Raw genomic sequence first — 25791 nt, forward strand, 5'->3', positions numbered from 1 at the left:
GTCTTTATTTGCCGTTTTTTTTTAAAGATTTCATTTACTTCATCATAATAACTACATGCATATGAAATATTATCCACGTTGTCTCCACATTCTATCCATTCTTCTTCCATGCTGAAACTATCTTTCCTCTTATTTTTATTTTTCATATTTTTCCTAGTAAATTTATTTTCAGTCTTTAGTCTCTATGCTTCTCTTGCCTCTTCTTTTTTCTTCTTTCTTTTTTCAGCTCTCCTTTTACTGCTAAAAAACTAAAGCAATCGATTTTTAGATCAGTACAAGGTCTAATATGTCCATTTTTATGTACAGTACTTCTAATTTGTTAGTTTGTTAATAGAATTATATTTTCAGAGAATAGTGGTGATATTTGCAGTAGAATAAACTACAAAATAACTTTAGTACCTATGTATTGCAAAACTAAAAGATGAGATCCATGTCATCTATTAGGTTTTTTACATTTTCAAGAACTAATAGTAGACATCCTTTATATTGTTAGGGAAAATGGCAAAAAATTCATAAATAAATATTAATTAGTGTATACAACATGACCATTAATCCAATGAAATCAATAGTAATTACAAAAAATCAAATAAATGTATTCAAAACTTACGTGCAACTTTTCGCCTTCCATAACCTATTTGCTAAGAAATTGCCGAGCGCGTATTGACGTGGTCACATTATTTACGAAAACTGATCCCATTTTCAAATTTTGTTCCTGAAGGCGTCCCAAATATATTTTTCACATCAACAGATAGCTTGAGAAGCTTATAAAATTTATAGTGTTGAGAAAAAATTAGAGTAATTCTTATTTTTATGGTATTTTTGTCGTAATTGTCATCTATTAGTTCCGAGTCTACTATTAGTGCTTTTACCTTATTTTATTTTTGTTTCTTTTAACGAGTAGATACTCGAGTTTTTTTTTTTATTAAATTCGGTAGTGTAATTTTTGCTGACGCGATTCGCAAGTGGTAAGACCCAAATAAATGCATTGTTTGGCCTAAACAAAGCAACTAAACTAACAAAATGAAAGAGCAGGCATTCTTGTCTTTACAAAGTACAAACAGATGTTGATTTGGTTCTCCGTTAGAAATATTATTGTGTTCTGTGATGTGGACTGTGGTTGTATGAAAACTACATAATATGTACTAGAGGTAAGTAAATGATTTGCAAATTTTGCAAATTGCAGCATTTTTATTCAGTGTGCATCTCATGAAAATTGAATATCGAATTTAAATAGCCAATTTTATTAATTTATAACTAAAACAATGCTTATTTAATTATTTACTTACCCCTAAATAAAATATTCGTAGTATTCGCTTATTCGTAAATATTCGTATTCGTAAATAAAACTAGTAATAATCCTAATTTAAAAATAGCAAATTTTAGAAGACCCATCTGTAGGCGACGCACTACACCATAGGCCATAAGTTATGATAATTTATTAGAATTAGTTCTGTGTAAGAAACAGTGTTGACTGTTGAATGTATGGTCTATACTTAAGTTTAATAATAAGCTCTTTGTATTGGTTTTAAAATATTGCTAACACTTTGTGATTTGTATGCTTTCGTTAAATAAAGAATTAGGTGCTGAAAGAGTGTTCCCACAGGAAAAGGTTCAGGCCCTTAGCCCGACTCCCTGCGGGCCGGGACCCACAGTCGCAACCCAGTCGCAACCAAAGCCGCACGCAAGTCGCACGCGAAGTGACACTCTACTTATAGAACGCTCCGACGCACCATAGTTTTTCTAACTCGTGGTTTTATTAAATTCACTATAATTTCTGGTCCTTCGAGCCGGATCTCGAACTAATACAATGCATCGTACAACTAGATCCCGCGCTAAATTGTTAGAAAAATTCGAAAGCGCTTCGGAGCACGTGTTGTCGCGAGAGTGTCACAAACAACCAGAATCGCGTAAAATATCTAAGTCGGACAATGTGAAAAGTGAGTCTAATGTGTCAATATCGTCATCGTCTCTACTGAGGCGAAAACAGTTGGAACTAGCGGCAGCCGAAGAAAGGGCTAAAATAGCCATGGAACTAATCGACAAGAGGCTCGAATGTAACTTAGCCTTGGTCGAGAGTTCCACCAGATGTAGTGAGCCTGCTAGCATCGACGGGAGTCAATGCAACGTTGAGAGTTGGCTGGAACGTACTGAACAGCCGTCACCAGTGGCGGCAGCAACGGCAGCGGAGGTGGCGCCGGCACCTAGCGCAAACGCATGCGCACCTAGTCGGGCTACTGCTCCAGACGCCGGAGGAATTATTCAGCTCGCTCACACGTTGAAAGACATCATGATCTCGTCACAACAACATCAAGACGAACGACTACTCTCACGCCTATGTACCCCACGAGAATTACCGACATTCAGCGGTGAATGTAACGAATGGCTACACTTCAAAAGCTCCTACGAGGAATCTACACAGGTATGCCATTTCAGCGACTCCGAGAACTTATGGCGACTACGCAGAGCGCTCCGAGGCGAGGCTAAGGAAGCCGTCACCGACTTGCTAATCGGCGGCACCTCGCCAGCTATTGTAATGGAGGCGCTAGAGCTCAGATTTGGACACCCAGACTTAATCGTCCAACAGCTCACTGCACAAATGAGAAAATTATCGCCACTCTCGAATAATTATCACAATGATATTATTAACTTTTCCATGAAAGTTAATAACTGTGTTGCGACGCTGAATACACTCAATCAGCACGATTATCTACGCAGTCCTGAATTACTGACGTCAATCGTCACCAAGCTGCCGAGTGTTTTAATAAGTAAGTGGACGGACTACGCTTACGACAAGCTAGCTAGCAGCGTACCAAAACTGCAGCTACTGGCCACATTTCTAAAACGAGAAGCTACTGTGGCCTCGAAAGTCGGAGTTACTCACCTGCGAGACAACCGGAAACCCGACCCGGCGCCACACGGACGAGCAAAGCCGGACGAGAAACAGAGGCAGCCTATGTACTACAATCGCCCTGTACTCGCGACGGCAACGAAGACCTTTCGACCGACGGCATCGAAAAATTGCCCGTTCTGCTCAAAATCTGCGCATCTACTTGCCGAATGCCGATTTTTCAATAGAGCAATGCGAAAGGACAGATGGAATTTTGTGAAAGCAAAAAACCTATGTTTTTGCTGCCTGCAGAAGCGACACGAAATGACCGCATGTCCCGCACCTCTGTGCGACATCGATAACTGCGGACTGTCGCATCATCGACTTCTACACTTCAAGAAGCCCCCAGTCAACAAGGAGGCTACAGCGAGCACGGCAACCTACGAGCCGCAGACGGCCGACGGCGAGTCGTCATCGTCAGCGTGCAACGAGACCGTGGCGCACCAGCTGGCCGCCGCCCGGCGCGAGTCGAGCGGCCCCGCGAGCCCGGCCGCCGACGTCACCGACGCCGGTCCCCAAGTAAATAGTGAAGTGCTACTAAAAGTTGTGAAAGTCAATCTCAGTGGCCCAAAGGGCACGGTGAGTGCATTCGCGTTACTAGACGACGGTGCATCCATATCCATAATCGATAAGGACTTGGTGAGTGATTTAGGTCTTATAACTTGTCAGTCTAGCCCCATAAAATTTATTGATGCCTTTGGAATTGAAATATATCAATCTGATGTACCTAAAGTGTCCGCTACTATAGCTGGAGCTTTCGAAAATAAAAGTTTTGATGTAACTCTACGTGTTGTTAACAAATTAAATTTGCCTAAACAAAATTTGTCTTCTGTTAAAAATGTAAAATGCAATCATTTGTTAAAAATTAAGAACTATGTTTGTAACAAATGTGTAGTGCCTCGTCTACTAATAGGTCAGGATAACTACTCTCTTATCGCCCCTCTTGAGATTCTGCACGGTAACAAGCAGGAACCATATGCCACGAGATGCCTCCTAGGCTGGTCCATTCATGGCCGCATCGGTCTCGCTCACACTCCCGTGAACGGCCACACCTCTCATCTCGCTCACTCAGAGGAACACGATAGGAACATTACAGAATTAAATAATTTAATTAAACAATCATTCGAACTAGACTCGATAGGAGTATCGACCTTACGCCGCGAAAATACGGCACACTTAAGAGCAGTGCGTATGTTAGATGAAACTGCACGAAATGTAGGTAATCAATGGGAGGTAGGTTTACCCTTCACGAAAGATAAATTGGAATTTCCCAATACGTATGATTATGCGCGAAAAAGGCTCAATAACTTAGTTAAAAAGTTTAAGTCTGACTCTACGTACGCAGATAAATATCGTAGAGAGATGCGGAGACTATTTGATAACGGCTACGCGCGTGAAATAGCCGACCACGAACCCGCACCCAGTAACACCTGCTACTTGTCACATTTTGGAGTTAAAAATCCTAATAAACCCGACAAGCTTAGACTAGTGTTCGATTGCGCAGGTAAAGTTAACGGTGTCTGCCTAAATGATTTCCTTCTTACGGGACCCGATTTGTACAATTCCCTACTAGGCATTATGTTACGTTTCCGCGAACACCGAATCGCTCTAACTGCAGATATTAAAGATTTCTTTGTTCAAATTAAAATACGACCCGAAGATCAAAATGTTTTTCGCTTTCTTTGGCAGGAGAGCCCCGATGATCGTATAAAAATTTGCGTAATGCAAACTTTGCTATTTGGAGCTACATGCTCACCATTTGTCGCACAATATATAAAAAATAAAAATGCGATCAAATATATTGAAGAATGCCCCGAGGCAGTTCGTGTAATATTGAACGACCACTACATGGACGATTGTTTGCATTCTTGCGACAGCGAAAGCGACGCTGTTAAATTAATTCGCGAAATAACCGAGATCCACAAGTCAGGTGGTTTCGAGATAACTCGCTGGTCTAGCAACAGCACACGGGTGCTGCAGACCATACCGCGCGCGGCGCTCGCGCCCGCCGCTATCGAGTTACAAAACGGAGCTACGAACACAGCTGAGCGTACTCTCGGTTTGATGTGGCATCCTAGCGACGATATGTTCAGTTTCAAATTAGCTTTAAGTAGAATTTCGCCAAACGTATTAGATGGCACCGAAGTACCCACTAAAGCTCAAATGTTAAGTATTATAATGTCCGTTTATGACGTTCACGGTTTTCTTTCCCCGTTCATAATAAAGGGTAAAATTATTTTTCAAAATGTACATCGTAGCGGAGTCGAATGGAATTGCCGCGTTCGACCCGAGGAGCATAATTTATGGCTCAACTGGCTGAAAGATTTGAAGTGCCTGCCCTCACTTCGAATTCCACGATATTACGGCAACGCACACGAGTGGACTTATTGTTACTCAGCCGAACAGATGTTTACGCACTTCAACAATACAACAAAAAATGAGTGCGACATAGTTGAAAAACAAATGCATATTTTTTGCGATGCTTCTTCTAAAGCTTACGCAGCTGTGATTTATTGGCGCTTGACACGTGCCAACGGACGTGTACTAGTTAGTTTTATAGCTAGCAATCGAGGCTTTTGTTTTTGAGGCTACCTGAAGGTCAATGGCCCAAGGACCGTAACTTTAAACAGATGTTAGATGACGCGAAATGTGAGGAACGAATTGTACATTTGGTAGCAGTAGATAATAGACATCCCTTTGGTTACACCGGCACCGGAGTAGATTTTTTTGGACCACTCGAGGTCACTGTAGGTCGAACGAGACAGAAACGTAACTGCTGGCGTCATGGGGTTGCAGTTGTAAGCACGACCCACGCGGGCCGCGACGGACGAGTCCGCATTATTGATGTGTGCACACGCACCGGTGTGCTGCGCAGACCTGTGACGCGCGTCGCCTTACTGGCACCATAGGATAGTAGTGCCAACTAGTTAGCACTAAGGAGGCAGATTGTAGGCGACGCACTACACCATAGGCCATAAGTTATGATAATTTATTAGAATTAGTTCTGTGTAAGAAACAGTGTTGACTGTTGAATGTATGGTCTATACTTAAGTTTAATAATAAGCTCTTTGTATTGGTTTTAAAATATTGCTAACACTTTGTGATTTGTATGCTTTCGTTAAATAAAGAATTAGGTGCTGAAAGAGTGTTCCCACAGGAAAAGGTTCAGGCCCTTAGCCCGACTCCCTGCGGGCCGGGACCCACAGTCGCAACCCAGTCGCAACCAAAGCCGCACGCAAGTCGCACGCGAAGTGACACTCTACTTATAGAACGCTCCGACGCACCATAGTTTTTCTAACTCGTGGTTTTATTAAATTCACTATACCATCTAATGGCGGCTCTCGACATAGGCGAACGCGTTGGCCAACGCGTCTGCATTATGGTACTGCTTATCTGTTTGATAGTGAACGGTTCGTTGCGTATTCAGAAATGCAGTGACAGATAACCAACGTTAATCCTATACATAACTTTATTGTATCAATAGCTAATGAAAGTTTAACTGGTAACTTCAGAAACAGGGCATTCGACTATTAAAATTTTATCAGAACTTTTGTTCTATTATGTAGTTTATATACGTTTTAGGATAATTACGTTTATTATAATATAGGAACTAATGTTATTATGATCAGTTTAAAAAAATATTGAGCAGTTATTTATTTTTTTGGCGGTTGATTAATTATTGCGACTGTAAAACATGGACAGTAATAAAAAAATAATTGAGCAGTCCAATAACTGAATGAGCGGCAAAAATGATGGAATGAGCGGTAAAAATGATGGAATGAGCGGTTCGATAACGACTTAACAGAAGGCCTACTTAACCACGGATACCGTAGCGGGGGGTCGGGGGGCGCAGCCCCCCGCCAAAACAAAAACAAACACAATCCAGAAAATCCAAGAGTAGGTTAGGTTAGGTTAGAACTTAGACCACAACACAGAGGGAGCCGAGCGGGCGAAGCTGCGGCAGCAGCCGGCGACCGTCTTACTTTCGCTTTATAATGGTACGGAACCCTCCATGGGCGAGTTCGACTCGCACTTGGCCGATATTATTATATTTTACCGCCTCATTGTTTAAAGAACTTCTTCTTTACTCAATCTTCATCATTTTGAAGTCGGTGCCAGTTAAAAAAGTTTCAAATATTCTGGCAGACTGAAGATTCAGCTAAGTATATCTGGTACCGACTTCAAAATGATGAAGATTGAGTACAGAAATAGTTGAGTTTTAGCCGAATTCGGAAAAAGGCACTATTAGATAGGAAAAATTATTTAATACTTTTTAGTTCATATTATTTAAAGGATGTTATTATTGTTTTTACCTTGGAAGTCGGTTTTAATTTTTTGTTAAAAATAATTCAAATAAAAGTCCAGTATTTTTCGAAGAATTGCAAATGTAATATCATTATTTTTTTGTTTGCTGAACATAGCTTCATGATTACATTATGGTACGTAGGTTTAGTATTTTTTTAACGAAAATAAAAATTATAATACGTAATACGTATGTTTAAATACTCTCTACCCCCTTTAATTTTATAAGTAAAAGTATGAATACATTCGCTAGAAGTATTATGATAATAATAGATCTTGTTAGCAAATTGTAATTCAAGGTGAGATAATAAGAACTTACCGATTCGTAGTTTACCGATGTTGAACGTTTTCACTGCACACGATATATTTTGAAACTCTAGACACACAGTGTTCCTTGGGAGAAGAGGCACGACATTGTTATTGCTTAGAGCCACGCTGTCGTCGACCACACCGGGGGTCATTTTGAGGTATCACACATTAATTTATTCAAGTCACAAAAACTCCTGGCCACTGAACTACTTAGTCAGCAAAACCCCTGCGTCACTTCCACTGTAGTCACTGTCAGCGCTAGAGCCGAACTGTCCGATGCAAGTTTCGCGACTACCATATCATTGTGTTGCAATAGATCGGGTATCTGGAAAGAAAAACGTAAGTGTTTAGTACGAGTGACACAAAATCGTACGTTGGGTAACAGAATTTATGATTGCGAATTGCAATTCACTTTCGATAGTACGATAACGACAATACTGATGAGGCATTAAAAGGAATGCCTTTGTCTTTTCACTACAATGTCAAAAACTATGCCTTGGTAGATAGTTGTTCTTTTATTGATGTATTTATTATCCATGTTTACGAAACGAACGTTTTCAAATCGCTCGGCAAATTTGTTAGATGCATAGGTGCATTATTACAAAATCTAATAATAACATAACAACTACCAACGTCTCTGTCTGATTCCAATCTGCTGATGACCTGTCTAATAACTGATCTACTAATAGCGTGTCCATTTTTGCCGGACAATCTTTAAACATGTTTAAACTGTACGCGACCTATATCTACAGGTGTTACACAGGTATGTACTACATAGACAAATGTATAGAATAGCAGTGATAAGAGTCGAGGCCAACTACTTTTAAATAATCATTTGATTACCTTTATTCTGACTAGGCTTATGAACTATATCATAGTCTTTTGTACCATCGAAGAAATAGATTAATAGGCTCATGGCGAACGTCCTATTTTGTTAGGGTTACGTTAATTTAATTTTAGTCGTGATCTGACTGAGTTTAACATAACGCGACCAAATCACGTCTGTCCGCCATCTGCCTATGAATCAATCTCTGACAGTACCTTCTGTGCGCCAGGCCGGGTGGACTGGAGGAGTGGATGAAGCCTACACCTTATTGAGTAGGGGCTCAATTCACAAAGCAACAGCTACAGTTGCTTATAGCTGATGTTAATTATGAACAGAATACACAACTGGTAGGGTGTCAAGGTTGCTGATAACATCGGTTATAGTCCCAACTCCCACCCGTGCTTTGTTCGTTTCGCTACACCGCAAGTACCAAGCACTGTAGGTTCTAAATAAGAAGTATTCTGGGTAAAGAAAGTCAAGTTGCTATGGTAGAACATAAAAGTGATCCCTTAACAATGCTAGTTATCTATGTAATGCTTATTAGTCTCGTCGCTAAAATTGCTAATATTGTAGAAAATATTTTTTAAGTTGCTAAATAATAATTGTGACATTCTCCTCGCATATCTGTAATATTATGGCACGCGCACACGAAATACGTAACTGCTATTATACAGGATGTAACAAAACAAAGGGTATGTATGTGCTCCTTACTGTTTCTATCAGTCACTTTAAAACCTTAATACTTATCATCTATATATATAAAAATGAATTTTCAGTTGTGTTAGTAACGCTAAAACTCGAAAACGGCTGAACGGATTGGGCTAATTTTAGTCCTTAAGAGGATTCCACACCGCCCTTTTTTCCATACAAACGTTGTCCCCTGTTTCCTCCCTGGATAATGCTAGTAGAGTTATAATTTTTTTCCTGAATATCTACGGCCACTAATACAATGTCCCTATGTTTTCTTTTTTTTCATAATTTAATTATTAAATAAGATATGAACGTTCAAAAATCCAAAAAAATGGCCAGATTTTCCGCTGTGTTCAAACGTCCAGAAAACAGATTTGGCTAGATTATACAAAAAAAGAAAAACATAGGAACACAGCTCAAGCCTTTTTTTAATCTTTATTGAAAAAAGTACTTAAATCGGTTAAGTTTTGGAGAAGGAATCAGGGGACAACGAATCGTTGATTTTCTGGATTTTCTGCAGTTGTCTCTATCGCGTTCTGCGGTATAGGCTTGAGGTAAGGGAGACAGCTATAGATATTACACGTACTTTTTTTTCATTTCTCTAGCCCCTGTTGTATCCTCTTAAATATTCGTAGAAGTCCAGGGAAGGTTTTAAAGTGACACGAAGTTCACCGGGACAGCTAGTAATTAATAATAATTAATATACCATAGTTATCAATCTTTACATGATAAAGTGTAGTGTGATTGTGTGTGTGAATGTGAGAATAATATTATATAATATCTATTAGGATAAAATTGTTCGGCGTGCATTCGTTGTCTGATTGCCATAACACACGTTTTTACCATAGTTTTTACTTAGCATGGGATTAGACGACGTGATGTACGCTACCAAGTTTTTATACTATTGTATAATATTGTATGATTAATAAAGAATTTGAATTTGAATCAAGAGTTTTTATATCTTTTGTCACACTTGTTGTTAATAACAGTTTTATTTCAGTACTTAATTGTAATTATTCATATTATACCTCATGATTGATGATAGTTCACAAGACAAAAATTATTGAATTTTCACTTAATTCAAAACTATATACACCGTTTAATTTATTATTGCTATAGCCAGTAGAAATCTATTAAGAATATTCATTGTTATTTTTTGCCACGTTTGTTATTAATAACATTATTTTTCAATAACATTATTGATTTTATTTTATCTCATTATTACTGACGATATTCACGTGTTTTTAATTTTCTAATCGTCTGATAAAAAAGTTTCCGCGAATTAAGATTATTATCGGGAAAAGCCACGTCCTACGTATACATAATGACGACCTCTGTGGCTCAGTGGTGAGCGCGTTGGTAGCTCAAGCCGGGGGTCGCGGGTTCGAATCCCGCCGACGGAACAAAAAGTTTTCAATGTTCCCGGGTCTGGATGTGTACCTATTAAATATGTGTATGATATAATAAAAATCTTAAATATATGTATGGTATAAAAGTATTAAATATATTTCCGTTGTCTGGTACCTGTAACACAAGTCCTTTAGGTACTTAGCACGGGGCCAGACTGACGTGGTGTGAAGCGTCCATAGATATTATATTATTATTATTATTATAATGACAAACAAGAACTGGGTTACTAAGTACATAATAAATTATGTTAATAAATTATATATGTACTTTATAAATTATATATGTACTTTAGAACAATTATTAGGAACTGATGTTTTTTTCTTAATATTTAAATAATTAAGAAAAAAACATCAGTTCTTAATAATTGTTCTTCACAAAATATAATGGTCCACAAAAATAAAACATAAGAAAAATGTGTCCTATCTTGCTTGTCGCCCGTCTGCGCTGACCCAAGAAATTCACAATACGACATGTCAGTGTACAGGCACTTGTCACCACTTGTCGACCTTATTTAAAATCATAATATTATTATTCTTAAGTGTTATTGTTTATTACCATGGTTTCTGCTAATATATCAAGGATAATCTATGATTAATCTAATAAGAATCGTTATGTGATAAAATTATAAATGCAGGTTTTGATCGATGATAACAAATCAATGACAATGAATAATACATTTTCCTCGTGTTATCTATGAAGATATTTTAAGGCCATCCCCTGAGCAAACAACCTTGACCATACATTTGCCGCGTTGCCGAGATCGCACCAAAATCCTTTTACTTATTTTAGTTCAAAATTGACCTAAAAAAATTCAAACGGCAAATATGTAGTTAATGAAATTGTCGATCTATTGACGTGTGTTTCAAATAAACATAATTTTTAAATACTAGGGAGATGCTGAATGTATGCTTGAATTTAAATACATTGGTATTAGGTACTTTGGAAGCTAATATTATCATGATTAATGAGCATAATGAACAAAAATAGTAAATTAATAATGGTGAAAGGAATGTTAATCTATTGAAGATTATTGCAGTATTTGTATTATGTTTGTAGTTGTCAAATTATGAGTTAATAAGGCTCTAAATATGGTAAATTACGGCATCTCGGGGGGAGCGCCTATAATATTATGAGTTAAGATTTGTTAAAATTATTATAGGATAATATTATTTATTTCTTTAAGGGCAGGCGAGCCACATTTTTTCCTTTTTTGTAGTACTAGTGCAAATACGACAAAGGCTTGGTCTATTTTTCGTTCTTTTCAATCTATTTATAATCTTAATTCTGTAAAATTTAAGGCCCTTAGTCCTTACACACCACACTGAATATGAAGGTCAATGTTTTCAATTTCCACCAAAATATTCCTGAAGGTTTATTAATAACAAGATAAAAAATATCTAATCAATATAATCATCGTCTTCTATAGTAATAATCGCAATATCTGACGTGATTCGTGGCTGTTTACAAAAAAAATAGTATAATTTAATAAGATGATAATAATTTTAACATATTTTGTTTTTGTTATAACTTTCTAGAGTAAATATTTGCTGTCTTATTTGGGTAGTAATTTCTTGGCACTACCATTTAAGTCTTGTGCCAAATTTTAAATAGCACACCAAGCTGCTAATTTTGTTACGACGAGTATAAGCCCATAGTATGTACTATTATTATTATTGTACGAGTGTAATGATTATTACTTAGGTAAGTATAATAAAAAAACGAGGCACTGAAGTTTGGTGCCTCTATTCGCCGTTTGAATTTCGATATCATTTATTAGTTTATTTTTCATACGTGAAGAGCCTATCAGCTGTGCTTGTAACAAAAATTTTAATTAGATTTTTTCTAACAAATACATAGTTCATCTAAGTTCATTTGGTATCCATAACTAAATGAACCATACAAAAAGTTAGTATATTGTTAATTATACTTACTTATAAACAGTGTTTTTCTTGGATTCTAATTGCGGAGGTAAAAAGTTAAATAAAAGATACATATTAATGATAAGAACGTCTCTTGTTGTCCCTCAGAAACCAACAACCATCAAAGCAGTTCTTACTATCGTATAATAACGAGACACAATAGCTTTTCTATTGTTATCGCGGCCGCATGCAGCCGTTTAGGTCTTCATGAATGAATTGATTTAAGAAAATATTTTAGGGTTCCGTCCTTCAAAGATAAAATTGAATTGATGAGAATTCGCTGTCCGTAAGTCCCTTAATTTATATTTATTTAATCTGTTTGTCTTTAAATTTGTTTACCATTAATCAGAAACAAGATTTATCTCCTTATCCGTGAAAGGTAGACATTATACAAAATATTATGATGATATAATAGTTTTATTGTCGTATAGCATAATAAAAAAAAAATTAATGCAGTTACCCCCCAAGAATTTTGTACGGAGCTCTTGTAAGCGAGCCCGACGCACTTTACCGGTTTTTTATCTCATTATCGTAAGATGACAATTATTAACTATCTTCTTTGTTTAAAGTTCATAATAATAATTGTATTTAGCCGTTTCTTATGAGATTTACGCAAAAATAATCATTATTGACAATATGTAAGAATGAAAAAAAAAACATATTATGTCAAATCGATCGGTTATTGTACAATGAATATCATATACCTAGTTTTTCAATATTCCTCGAAGATGAAAACAAAAATAAGACATCATGTTTGACGCACATAAATTATGTGTCTCATTTCCTTGTTATTTATTGTTCAAGAAAAAGAAATTGGTTAGTACTTTGGCGACAAAAATGTTAATTTGACAAAATATATATTATTTCTATAATTTGCGGTTTTGCACATTGTGACATTTTAAAATTGGTAGCATTAGAATTAAGAATAGTTCTAAGGTTTGTTTTCATTCAGAAATGAATTAAAATTAAGAGATATTATTTTATTGCCGAATTAGAAGAACTAGCTAATAATTATATTTTAGAAGCTTACTTACAGGGAGCGACTAACCCTAAAGTGTCGATTTTATAATTCATTTTTATACTTGAAAATAAGCCCCGAATTGTTTCATTTTCAAAAATTAGATACTACATTATATTTCCGAGAATTCGATCTGAGCAAAAATACGATATCTTAAAATTTTCTCGATAGAAAAAAATCACGAAGATGAATCTAATTTTCACGAATTTTTCATTTATTGCCATAGCCGTGCATTGAACTAAGTTAATATTTTAACATATTGTATAAAATTCTATCATTTATCGAGTTATTGAGAAAAAACCTATTTGGCGATGAATCCGCGTCGTTCTTTTTCACCTGGCATATGAAAGAAGTGAGTGTGAATAGAGAAGGACGATGTTTGATTTTTGGGGTTAATCGCCCTCTTAACTTAAATTGACAAGCTCAAAGCATAGATAAAATAAACACGTGCTGTTCAGAACGTATTAAGTATTAGCACGATTGTACGGTTGTACCATGTATTGTGTTACATTAAAAATATCGGCCAAGTGCGAGTCGGAATCGCGCACGAACGGTTACGTACCTCTTTAGAGCAAAAAAGGCTAAAAATTGTGTTTTTAGTATGGGAGCACTCTTAATTAAGTATATATATTTTTTAATTTTACTAGAGTACAGATATAATTAAGTATTTTGTGTTGCCGTTATTGACGAGCAAAATATAGCAAACAAATCACGTTTGTTGTATGGGAGCCGCCTTAAATATTTTAATTTATTTGTTGTTATAGCGGCAACAGATACACACAATATGTGAAAATTTCAGAAGTCTAGCGGTTCTTGAGTTACAACCTGGAGACAGACAGACGGACAGACATCGAAGTCTTAGTAATAGCATCCCGTTTTTCCCTGTGGGCACGGAACCCTAAAAATGAGTAAATCTATTGTTCGAGTGTTATCAGCTGTTTATCGTAACTGGAACAGATAATTATGTTTGGTACGCAGCTGCCTGGTAATCTACTACAAAACCGTCGCAAAATAACATAATATAGCGATTCCACAAATCACTAAATAGCTAACTACTACGTAATTTGTTATGTTTCACAGTGAACTCTTTACAAGGAACACGTACACACCCTAAAGTATTATCACTTATTTTTGTTATACACTGTATATACTTATATATATTTTTTTTCTGTGAGAACGTGGTATTTCTCCGGTCGAGCCGGCCCATTCGTGCCGAAGCATGGCTCTCCCACGTGTAATTAACGTAAATAATAACATTTATTGTCATGGCGAAACATGATACACTTATAGGGAACTGCAAGCGTTTGAATTTGAACGGGAAGTTATCGGGTATCAGAGCCTCAGAGGCATCCGAGGCATAAATACTTCCTCACCAACACCACACCATATTAGGACTTCAGCCTCATAACATTGCGCTGCAGAGCAACTACTCTTAGTCGGGTTCCGTTACACAATTTGGGCGGACTTGATGACTTTTTATACACCAGATGTTAAGTTGGAAAACACAGTAAATAAAAAACTATATACCAGCAGGCGTACCATGGTCATCATAGAAACGGTATTTTTCTACGGACGAATAGACAAAGTGACAGTTAGACAAGACAAAATTACACTTAGACAATGGAAATCCGCCATTTTGTCGATAAAATCTGTCAGTATGTCGATTCTTTCCCATGTTATGCTAGCCCTGCAGATCTTAAGTTGGAAGAAGACAATTAATATATCTGTGAAAACCGCGTTCAAATCGGATCGGCAGTTTTCTTGTGATGCTGGAACAAACATACAGACAGACAGACAGACAAAAAACTAACCACAGTTTTAGCTTCTATAGCGATGTAGTGACACCTTTTTTCATGTTCAATATATTATTATTACTTATATCTTTAATGTAAACGTACAGAATTTTCATTTCTGCAGTTTTAAAAAGATATTAGGTATGTATTGTATAGATAACTCATTAAATTCGTTTAAATTTACTCAAACCTGGAATTTAGTTAGAATTTTTATAGTTTTTCACTGGCTATTAAATAAAATGAATATTATAATATAGAATATTTAACTTTTTTTTGGTTTTCTTTAAAGTTTTAAAGGTCATTATTATAAAAAATAATTTTGACTGGATTTTTGTTAACAATGGAGTGAAGCAATGTATATCGACGGGTGCAAAGTAAAAAAAGTCATCTGCAATTTTGAGTTTTTCGTTTTTTTGTAGAAACTAGCTTAAAATATCATGTTCTACAACCTACCAAAAACAAAAATTCAAATATCACCTTATTTTTGGTACTTTTGTCACGTAAAAGAAGACATCTACTCTTGTTTTGTGTAATTGCACGATGTAGATGCGGATAACTACCGCTGGTCGTCTATACGCGGGACGCGCGGGGGTCATGTTATGCGGCATAAGCGGCTATCTGCCATATAGCTTTTTCTACGTTGCGATTGTGATTTAGATGTCTCAATTTACTTTTGCAAATTAGTATTGTTTATTATGTTTATGAGTACCTATTTATGTTAATTCTTATTGTTAGCTATATTAATTGACTTCTAATTTGTTACTGTTATTTTTTACTGTTTTTTCATGTTCAGAAAGTCCAAAACGACTTTTTAAAGAAGTTGAAAGTTTCCAGAACATAAGTGATAGATTTATCGAGCAAAATACTGTGTTGCCCGATGAAATTATTGAACATCTTATAGAAAACCTTGATGTGTCACCGATGAAGACAAATGAATATAAGTTAACTTTGTAAGATAAGTCCCCATGATCTGAATACTCTAGGCCAGTCACACCAGTTCACTCTCAGTCTGAAATATAAAATGATTTTGAAAATTTGTCGATCTCAGCAAATTAACAAATACGCCAACACCCTCAGAATACAGTTCATCACTTCAAGTCCGCCGCGTCCATTATCAGTATTAGATCAAAATATTATATATTCTTTTTTATTAAACAGATACTTTGATCTCATATAATCTATGACCTGCTTGAGTTTATTAACTCAAGCAGGCCATCGAGTATATTGTCCCTCTCAAACTTTAAATCTTCTATAGACAACACCATTGATGCTTCTTCGGCAGTGGAGGCATCAAGTGAATGTTCTACGCCTTCCTCGTTAAACGGTAGAAAAAGACGTCAGTTAAATATTGATCTAAAGAAAAGGCGATTGAGAAATAAAGACACGTGTATTGATACGAGACGTAAATTACGACAAAATTTAGGTAAACAATTACATCAGTCCAGAAATGGTAAATTGCAACCTGCGTAACATCATATCCCGGCATTTGCAAGCTCTCGCGAAGTTTTTCTATTAACTTATCTTTGACCGGTTTTGGGATCTCTGTGATCACGAGAAGCAATTGAGAAATCGTTGAAATAAAATTTCATTTTGTGTTCTGAAAAATCGTATGCACCCCTCCGATGGTGTAAAACGTCCGGCGATGCTTATGATGTTATAATGAACCCATCATGCTTACAAGTGCCAAGTACAAAGACTTAATAAGCCTCTGCCTAATAATTTACAACATAGTTCCTGTACTGATAATGATACTGAATAATTTTTAAATTAGTTTAAAATAATTAAAGTATTGACACAGAATTTCATTTTTGTTGTGAGAAAATACGATTTTTACGAAAGTAAATGAATGATTCCTAAGTATATCCATACTAATATTATAAATGGGAAAATATGTTTATTTATTTATTTGTTTGTTTGTCCTTCCTTCACGCTCTAACGAAGAAACAAATCGTATTGTTTTTTGGCATAAACTTAATTGAAAGGATGAAAAGTAACATAGGCTACTTTTGGTCTTGGAAAAACATCATGTTTCTAAGGGAGCTTACGGGAATATTTGCAATTTACGCGATTTTCAAATTCCACGCGAGCGAAGCCGCGAGCAAAAGCTAGTATTTCATATTTTAACTTCCTTCTAAATCGTGTACCTTGCACCGAATCAACAACGTAGAAAAAGATATCTACGCAATTATGTTCTGAACTTGGTGTGTTTAAGATGTAAAACGTTTAACTTCATATTTTAATAATATAAAGTGTTACACTTTACGTAGTTACTGATAATCGTACTAGTAATCGGTAAAAATACTTTAATAAATATAATTTTTAATTCCCACGTAGAAACGACCAAGTGGTAGTTAACTCAGTTGTCATATTTTCAAGCGCAATGTAGATGCAGACAACTACAATATCTCGTAAATTAAACATAATTAGAAGAAATTAAATATACATGTGGATTCATTAATAAATAATGAAACAATGATGAAAATTTCAATAAATTTGATCGGAAATTGACAAAATGGGAGCATTTTTTCCTATTATGCGCTCTCCTGAAAAGTTGCTGTTTTGTAGATGACTCTTTTTACTTTGCACCCGTCGATATTATTATTATTATCTGATTGTATTTTCGTACTAGACGTTATGCGCGGTTTCGCCCGAGTAAATTAGGAATTTTCGGAACATTGTTTTGCCATAAGTATAAATTGTTTCTCAATATAAAAAAAAAACATTGAACCGACTTCCAAGGTAAAAACAATATTCTTAAAAATATGATACTTCTTGAACATAGGTACTTACATAAAAAAAGATACTGCCGAACGTATTACGTCCTCTTTTTTGAAAGTTGGTCAAAAAGTAGATACTTAATTATTTATTCTCAAGCCTAACAAATATACATAATACTTATACAGAAGTTCATTAAAATCGGTTGAATCGTTTGAGAGTAGTTCGCGCACAAACACACAATATTAATTAAAACCGACTTCCAAGGTAAAAACAATAAGTAATAATATGAAATAAAAAGTATTAAATAACTGTTACTCTATAATAGTGCCTGTTTCAGAATTCGTCTAAATCACAACTGTTTCTGTACATACTACAGTCTTCATTACTTTGAAGTCGGTACCAGCTAATTTTATCGTGAGTTCAGTCAATGTCAGAATATCTGAAGCTTTTGGGACTGGTACCGACTTCAAAGCAATGAAGATTGTAGTATGTACAGAAATAGTTGAGATTTAGACGAATTCTGAAAAAGGCACTATTATAGAGTAAGAGTTATATACTTAACACTTTTTATTTCATATTAAGTATTATTGTTTTTACCTTGGAAGTCGGTTTTAATTTTTTATTAAAAATAATAATTTCACTCTTTTTAGTTATTTACAAGATAAGGCTTTATGCGTAAATTACCACCACGAATGTTAACTATTCAATTATGTTACTGTAAGCGAAATTGTGGTAAATGCTTGCAGTTATCTAAGCGATACTGCAATTTAAAATCTTTTATCTTTAAAGGTTCAGGAGTACTGTTCAATGCCTTTGGACCAAGAGACACCTTCGTATGAACTTTATCTTATTCGTAACATATGTTTAAGTTCCTAGAAACAATATTTTGATCACTATGAGTCTTTTGATAAATTTCAAGGATTTCCCTCGATTGCTCATAGATCCCATCATCAGCTCACCACTTTCGTAATTATTATACAAAATCAAGATTATATCCTATACCACAACACAAGAATTTTGAAAATCAGTCCACAAACAGCGAAATAATCACCAAAAACATCTGCTTAGATGCCAAATATCACGAAAAGCATCAATAACTGGGTCATAATGTGATGACCCATGGCATAATTATGATTTTGATGATGATGATCAAATAAATTGATGTGTTGGCTTATGCTTTCAGTTCTTTAAACAACGCCGAAATCCCCGAACCCGTATCTGTAAGGATTCAAAAGTTCTGTTGGGTACCTTCGGATCCAGGGTATAACCTGATGCGAAATCTTACTTTTTGGTAGCATTTACCTCGAATGCTTCCGAAAAAATTGAAATCACTATATGTTTCCATACAAATTTCGAGGAGTCCCCTCGATTCCTCCAGGATCCCATCGTCCGATCACCACTTTTGTGAACATGGTACCAAATTCGAGTTAAATCCAAACGTTGAACATACAAAAAAGCTGAACGTATAACCTCCTCCTTTTTGGAAGTCGGTAATTATTATTTAATAGGTTCTCCAAAATTTTATTTGCCACAAATAAGATCGAGTATAATTACAACAAAAAATATTATGTTGAAGTTACTAAAGCAAAACAATTGATAAGAAAATGTTATAAATCTGTTTTACTCAATTAAAAAAATCCTATGTAAACAATATTATTTTCAGCACCCAGTTAGTAGAACTTTTCAGTAATTAACCCTATGTGTTATTCATTTGTATTTTTACTGCTGATAAAAACAAGACCGAAAATTTCAGCGTTTCCCTTTACAGACGCATAAATTAAATCTGCGGTAAAAAATTACCGTACAAAACCTCATACCACATTGCAAAACGAATTGTCGCACAAGTAATGTAAATATTAACCTTTTACTTTCTACAGTACATCCGGGTACTTTCACACTGGAGTAACTCGCGAGCAATTACAGCGCTTTCCTTGAGCGTCCGAACACGACTGGCGCAATGCTGCGGCCCGCGGCCCGCCGGCCGGCGCGGTTATAATATGGTGCACCCGCAGATTTCTAAACTTGAGATATGGCACGAATATTATATCACAGAAAAATCGTCAAAGAAGAAGTGTTCCTAAGGGTGGGTTGCACCAACTTACTTTAACTATAACTGTAACTTTAACTACAATGCAAAATGTCAAATCTTTGGTTAAAGTTAAAAATGGACGCCATCAAGACGCCATATCGCCTTGTCGAGCTCTATGGTTATGTTCATAACCATAGAGCTCGACAAGGCTTTAAATGCACGTGGCGAAAAAAGGAACTAACGCTGTCATCATACAAAAACGCCATTTTTGACAGTTCTCCTTTACCAGCAGCGCCCCCGCCCACGTTCTTATAAAGCCTTGTCGGACCAGCAATGTCTTCTGTCAAATTCTGTGGTCAAAGTTAACTATAACCATAACATTGACCATAACTTTAACATTAACCACGCCTTTGGTGCAACCCAACCTAAGTACTCAAATCTAAAACGTATTCAGTACTTTCTGACGTTTCAGTTGTATTTCATTAAATAGCACTGGCTGGTATTATGTTTCAGTTTCAGAACACGACTGCTAATAGGCCAAATGACCTGCCTAACGTTGAATTATTATGACTCTTTCATGAATAACGACCCTTCTGTTTGTTATGTAAAATAAAAAAATACACACGAAGTATCATTAAAAATCTCAAATATCGAAATGACCCTACGCATTAAAGTGGATTTCTTTGGATAACGATTTCAGATATGCCATGTCTACTTTTTATACATCTATGGTGTACCATGCAAGTTCTACAAACTACAGTTCGATCAAACTTATTTTTACCTTTGACATGACCTCTATGCCAACGATATACGGTTCACTTCTATAGAAATTTAAATGTAAAATAAATGAATGGTTACAGTATTTTTTGCCGATATATCTGAGTGTTTTTTGTGCTTTTTGCTTTTGGTTGTCACATAAAAAGGTACAATAGTTAAGGTATATTGGAACGGACAGTCATCTATTAGTTTTTTTGGGCCGACAGGACTACAAGCTATGCTTTGGTTAAATAACTATGACAGACAAACTTGCACTATCATAAGCTCGCATTTTAAAGTCAATTATAAAACACTAGATGTCCCGCGCGACTTCGCCCCCGTAAATTAGGAATTTTACAGAAACCGTACATTTTCGCATAAAAATAGCTAAGTAATTAGCGAATATTGCAATAAAAATTGCTCCAGTAGTTCGTGTGATAAACCCTTTCTAATATTTCCCCCGCTTTTCCCACATTTTCCTGAGTTTCTTTGGTCGTATTAGTCAGCGTGATAAATATAGCCTTACTCGATAAATGAGCTATCTAACACTGATTTTTTTTTAAATCGGACCTGTAGTTCCCGATATTAGCGCGTTTAAGTAAACATACTCTTCAGGTTTATAATATTAAGTGTAGATAGATTTTTATATGTATTATCGCTTGACAAACTTGAGTCTCGATCTAAAATACTATGAATAGTACCAATAACAGGGTCATAATAGGCTCATAATCAAGGGACGGTATAATACCATGGCATGGTATAATATGGTAGTGATGATGATGATGATGAATGTAATTTGCGTAGTAGCATATGCTTTCCGTTCTTAAAATGACGCCGAAACTTCCAAACTTCTATTTGTAAAGAATCAGGAGTTCTCTCAGCACCTTCCGAACCATCTTATACCAGGTATACCTCAGTACAAAATCTTACTTGTTGGTAGCATTAAGCATATGCTTAGAATACTTCTCACGAATCCGAAGTCACCACATGTTTCCCTATAAATTTTGAGGAGTTCCATCGATTACTTATGGATCCTTCATCAGATCACCACTTTTGTGAATATAATACCAAATTGGGATGATACCCTATATACCAAAAGAAACATTTTGAAAATCGGTTAATAAACGGCGGAGTAATCGTTGAAGATAAAAAAACGAACATAACACCTCCTCCATTTCGAAAGTCGGTTAAAATTGTAGCCTATGTGTTATTCTGATGTATAAGCTATATTATTGTAAAGTTTCATTAAAATCCGTTAAGTAGTTTTTGCGTGAAAGAGTAACAAACATCCATACATCCATACTGCATACATCCAAGCAAACTTTCGCCTTTATAATATTAGTAGGCTAGTTAGTAGGATAATGTTACAAAAACGGGTCATGTGCGACGAAGTTCCGTATGAAGTTGATAAAAAAAATATTAATTAACAATCCCTTAATTATTATTGGCGTTTATAATATTTTTTTAATTAATTTAATTACCATTTTTCGGGCTTTAAATGTAAATTGATATGATGACCTTAAACGAGTTTAGATGCATGACATTAACACATATACGTAATCCGGTCACCGGCACGAGCTACTGGCTCAGTAAACATGGCACGGGTATCGATCTGTAACGAACAATGCATAACGGCTATGAACTAATATTTAGCGTTCTTGAACTATTTACTTGTTCTGTTTATGTGTAACTGTAATAATTTGTTTGTAACTGGATTAATAGACTTTCATACAAAAGTAGTAAATTGCTACTTTTTTGGTTTGGTTCAAGAAGTTTACGTGTAAACTTCTTGGTTTGGTTACGTTGGTCTGTCAACTGCCTAGCAGTTGACAGACCAACGTCATTTGGTCGGATCATGTCAATTCAATGTTAATTGTGATCTGTCGGCTGGGTTTGACGTAACGCGACCAAACTACGTAGGTCCTCCATCTGCCAGAAAACAATAAATCATAAAAGTGTGCTGTGTGTCCAATCGCTAGATGAGAAAATGTAAAAAAATTCATAATATATTCTGGTAATTGGGCCCATCGAGCCCAATTTCTTTGGGCCCAATCGGCCCCATCGGTCCCAATTTCTTTGGGCCCCATCGGCCCCATCGGTCCAAGTACCTACTAGACTCAACTACTCGATTAACCCATCAAGCCCCATTCGCTCACCGGTGAGCGAGACACAATAGAATAACAATAGATTTCCAAGAATCCACGATCGAAGGATTAATATAATATGATGAATATTCAATTTTTATTACATAATATAAGTTACACTTTTGGATACGAGGAATTTTTATATGCAGCAACTTTCCTACTTGTAAAAAATCTGCTGTTTCATACTAAGGTTGGGTTGCACCAACTTACTTTAACTACAGCTTTAACTTTAACCATAATAAAATGTCAAATTCCTAGTAAAAGTCTCACAGGCTACAACGGTGTGCGGCGGACATTATAGTACTTTTGTATGAAACAGCTGATTTTGTTTTGAAGTGGAAACGTTTCGAATCATAATAAATATTCAGGACCTGTGCTTATTTCGAAAATGACAATATTATTTACGGACAGAAAATATATACACCATCAATATAATAATAAACATTACTATTATTATTTCTTAGAAAATTGATAAAAGTATATTCCTATTAGGTAATTTATGGTTTTCTGTTGCAACGTTAACTGTATTACGAAAGATTTTCCTCGTGTGGTCATAAATTGTAAGAAAATGAGAATAAACGTTCTGTAATACATATTTTACATAACTGATTTATTTATGATTACATGCATTTAATTGGTTTATGATACTAATCTGTAATTCTTATGATTTAATAACAGTTAGTAATTCCAACGATGTTCACTTTGTAGCATAAACTGTCGTGCAACGGATTTTAATGGTATTTTTAATGGATAAAATAATTCAAAAGGAAGGTTTTTATTATAATACACGCAAAATATATCAGTACTTAACATAATATTTTTATATCGCAAAACAACATTTGCCTGGTCAGCTAGTATAAATTTATTTTATTAAGTATTTATTATTGAATTCAGGCATCTTGGCCCATATTATAAATTTAAGTTAGTGAGTTTTAGTTGCATTAACTCAGCTATGCATATTTTTGTTAGCTGTTTTATTTAGTGTCAGGTTAGGTTGGCTGTCATTTGCCCCTCGGCCTCCCAGTAAGAAAGTTCCAGTGAGTGGTGTGAGGTGTTGCATAAGGACTTGCGGTGGGCGAACCGTCTAGAATAATTGCCAATATTTAATACGCACGCCAAATAAAATACGCCCTTTTGAAGTTTTGACTATTACATAACAGCTGACTTACTAAGATTTTAACTCATGTATCGAAACGAAGGTGATGACGTCATTACGATGCTTGCATGTACATTCCAGTGGTGTGTCATGTTAATGTGACCGTGTTGTACTGTATATGTTTTAAATTGTAATTTTCCATCTTTTTAGTAAAAGATGGCCCCGTGCGAGTTTCTTACGCCGGTTCTTATCGCCGGGTTAGTTCCCGAACCGGTGGTAGGCACCGTAGTATCGACGTTCGGTAAAGTTTTTGTAAAAAAATTACTCGGAATAAAAATATTTTTGATTTTGATTTTGATTTTGAAGCTAGAAAAACTCACTAGAAAAAAAAAATCTCATCCACTGTATTATGTGGATGTTATGGTTATTAAGTTTTGTCGTTATATTCAGAACGAATAGACGGACAAAGACTAAACATTGAACAACTAAATCTTCTTATTACTAGTACGACATCAAAATATGTAGGTAGGTATTCCCTGGCAAAGCGAGGGTTGTTAATGGTTATAGTATGAGGCGTCTGCCTGTCTAGTGTCTACTTACGTTGACTGTATATTCTGTCCTTGATATTGCAGCTGCCAAAAGGTTGAATCGATTTTGATTTAGTTTATCTTTGTTTGATATTTTACCACCATCATCTGACTACTATACATTTTTTAACGTTTTACATAATTCTCTTAGTAGTAACCTACCTATTTTTTATTGTTATTTATTACTTCGCTGAATCCAGTAAACATTATAATATTCTGAAGTAAATAACACTGATATAGTTAATAGTTAAATTATGACTTCATTAAACTATTTTTGCGCATTGGTTAGTATTCCGTATCTAAACTCTGGAAGCTTCGGATATTATCACAATTATGAATCATTTGGTTTACACAGCTTGTTTTGTTACTCATAAATTACCCACGCATAGCAAAAAATATAGTTTTCTGCCATTACATAGTCATTTTACAGGGCACTTAAAAATGTCCGCTTACTTTCACTTGCCTGCGATTACACTGTTGTAATGAGATTGTAATAAAGCTTTCAAAATGTCATTTTTTAAGCAGTAACCTAGTTTCAAATATTCGGTACACACATTTGTTAAATTCTTGACTTTTGCAAGGTTAGTTCAGACACCGATCTGCGCGTTTCTCATGTTTAAACTTTGTGGTTTAGTGTGAACGCTGTGTAAGTTGATGTATGTAGTAGTAATAATAGCCACTGCCACTGCAGCGCAGCGACCTGAATTGAGTCTTGGCCTCTGACACGCAAACGCCATTTCTTCCAATCCTGTGCGACATCTGTGCTATGGGGGTTTACTAGTTTCTAAACTAGAAACATGCACATTACTAGAAAATACACGCTCTCGAAAAACGTGACCCTTCTTATGACGAAGTTGCGTAAATTGGCCAAAATCATTCCCTTTTGTCGTCATTGTCGGAGCCTATAACGTAATCAGCAGTGGTCACGGTCAGCCCTGGTTGAAGGTCGGGAGCCGAACTACCGCAAACAAGGTCACACGCCCTGGCCCCACGCTGAACTAATCTATAACCATATTTTACATAGTATTGATAAGGAACTGCATGATGACTTTCAAATACATTTATTCTACAATATTATGCAGTGGTACACTTTCGGGCAGAGATTCCTCTTACAATTGTTCTTCCGTCAAAATTCGCATCATACTGCGTTCTTGGGGTATTTATACACAATTTTTACCCGTCAACCCCCACTCCAAGTGAAGCAAACGTAGCCTTGGGATTGCACGTTGTGGCCAGATTTAAATATTAAAACTACCATCCAATTTAGTCAAAAATAGTTAAGTTACAATAATTTAGTATTCTAAGAA

The 25791-nt window shown here is 35.8% G+C and overlaps 1 protein-coding gene across 1 annotated transcript in view; it reads right to left on the bottom strand.

Moving 5' to 3' along the window:
- Positions 1 to 19829, bottom strand: part of LOC121738912 (ATP-binding cassette sub-family G member 1) — a 56299-nt gene extending 36470 nt beyond the window's left edge. Inside the window, exons 1-2 of the mRNA XM_042131185.1 lie at positions 19734 to 19829; positions 7509 to 7823 (exon numbers count right to left, since the gene is read on the bottom strand). Coding sequence (XP_041987119.1) covers positions 7509 to 7650 — 142 coding nt within the window. The 5' untranslated portion in view covers positions 7651 to 7823; positions 19734 to 19829. The remainder of the gene's footprint in view (positions 1 to 7508; positions 7824 to 19733) is intronic.
- Between the last annotated feature and the right edge of the window lie 5962 nt (positions 19830 to 25791).

The sequence above is a fragment of the Aricia agestis genome, chromosome 2, assembly GCF_905147365.1.
Source record: "Aricia agestis chromosome 2, ilAriAges1.1, whole genome shotgun sequence".
NCBI lineage: Eukaryota > Metazoa > Arthropoda > Insecta > Lepidoptera > Lycaenidae > Aricia > Aricia agestis.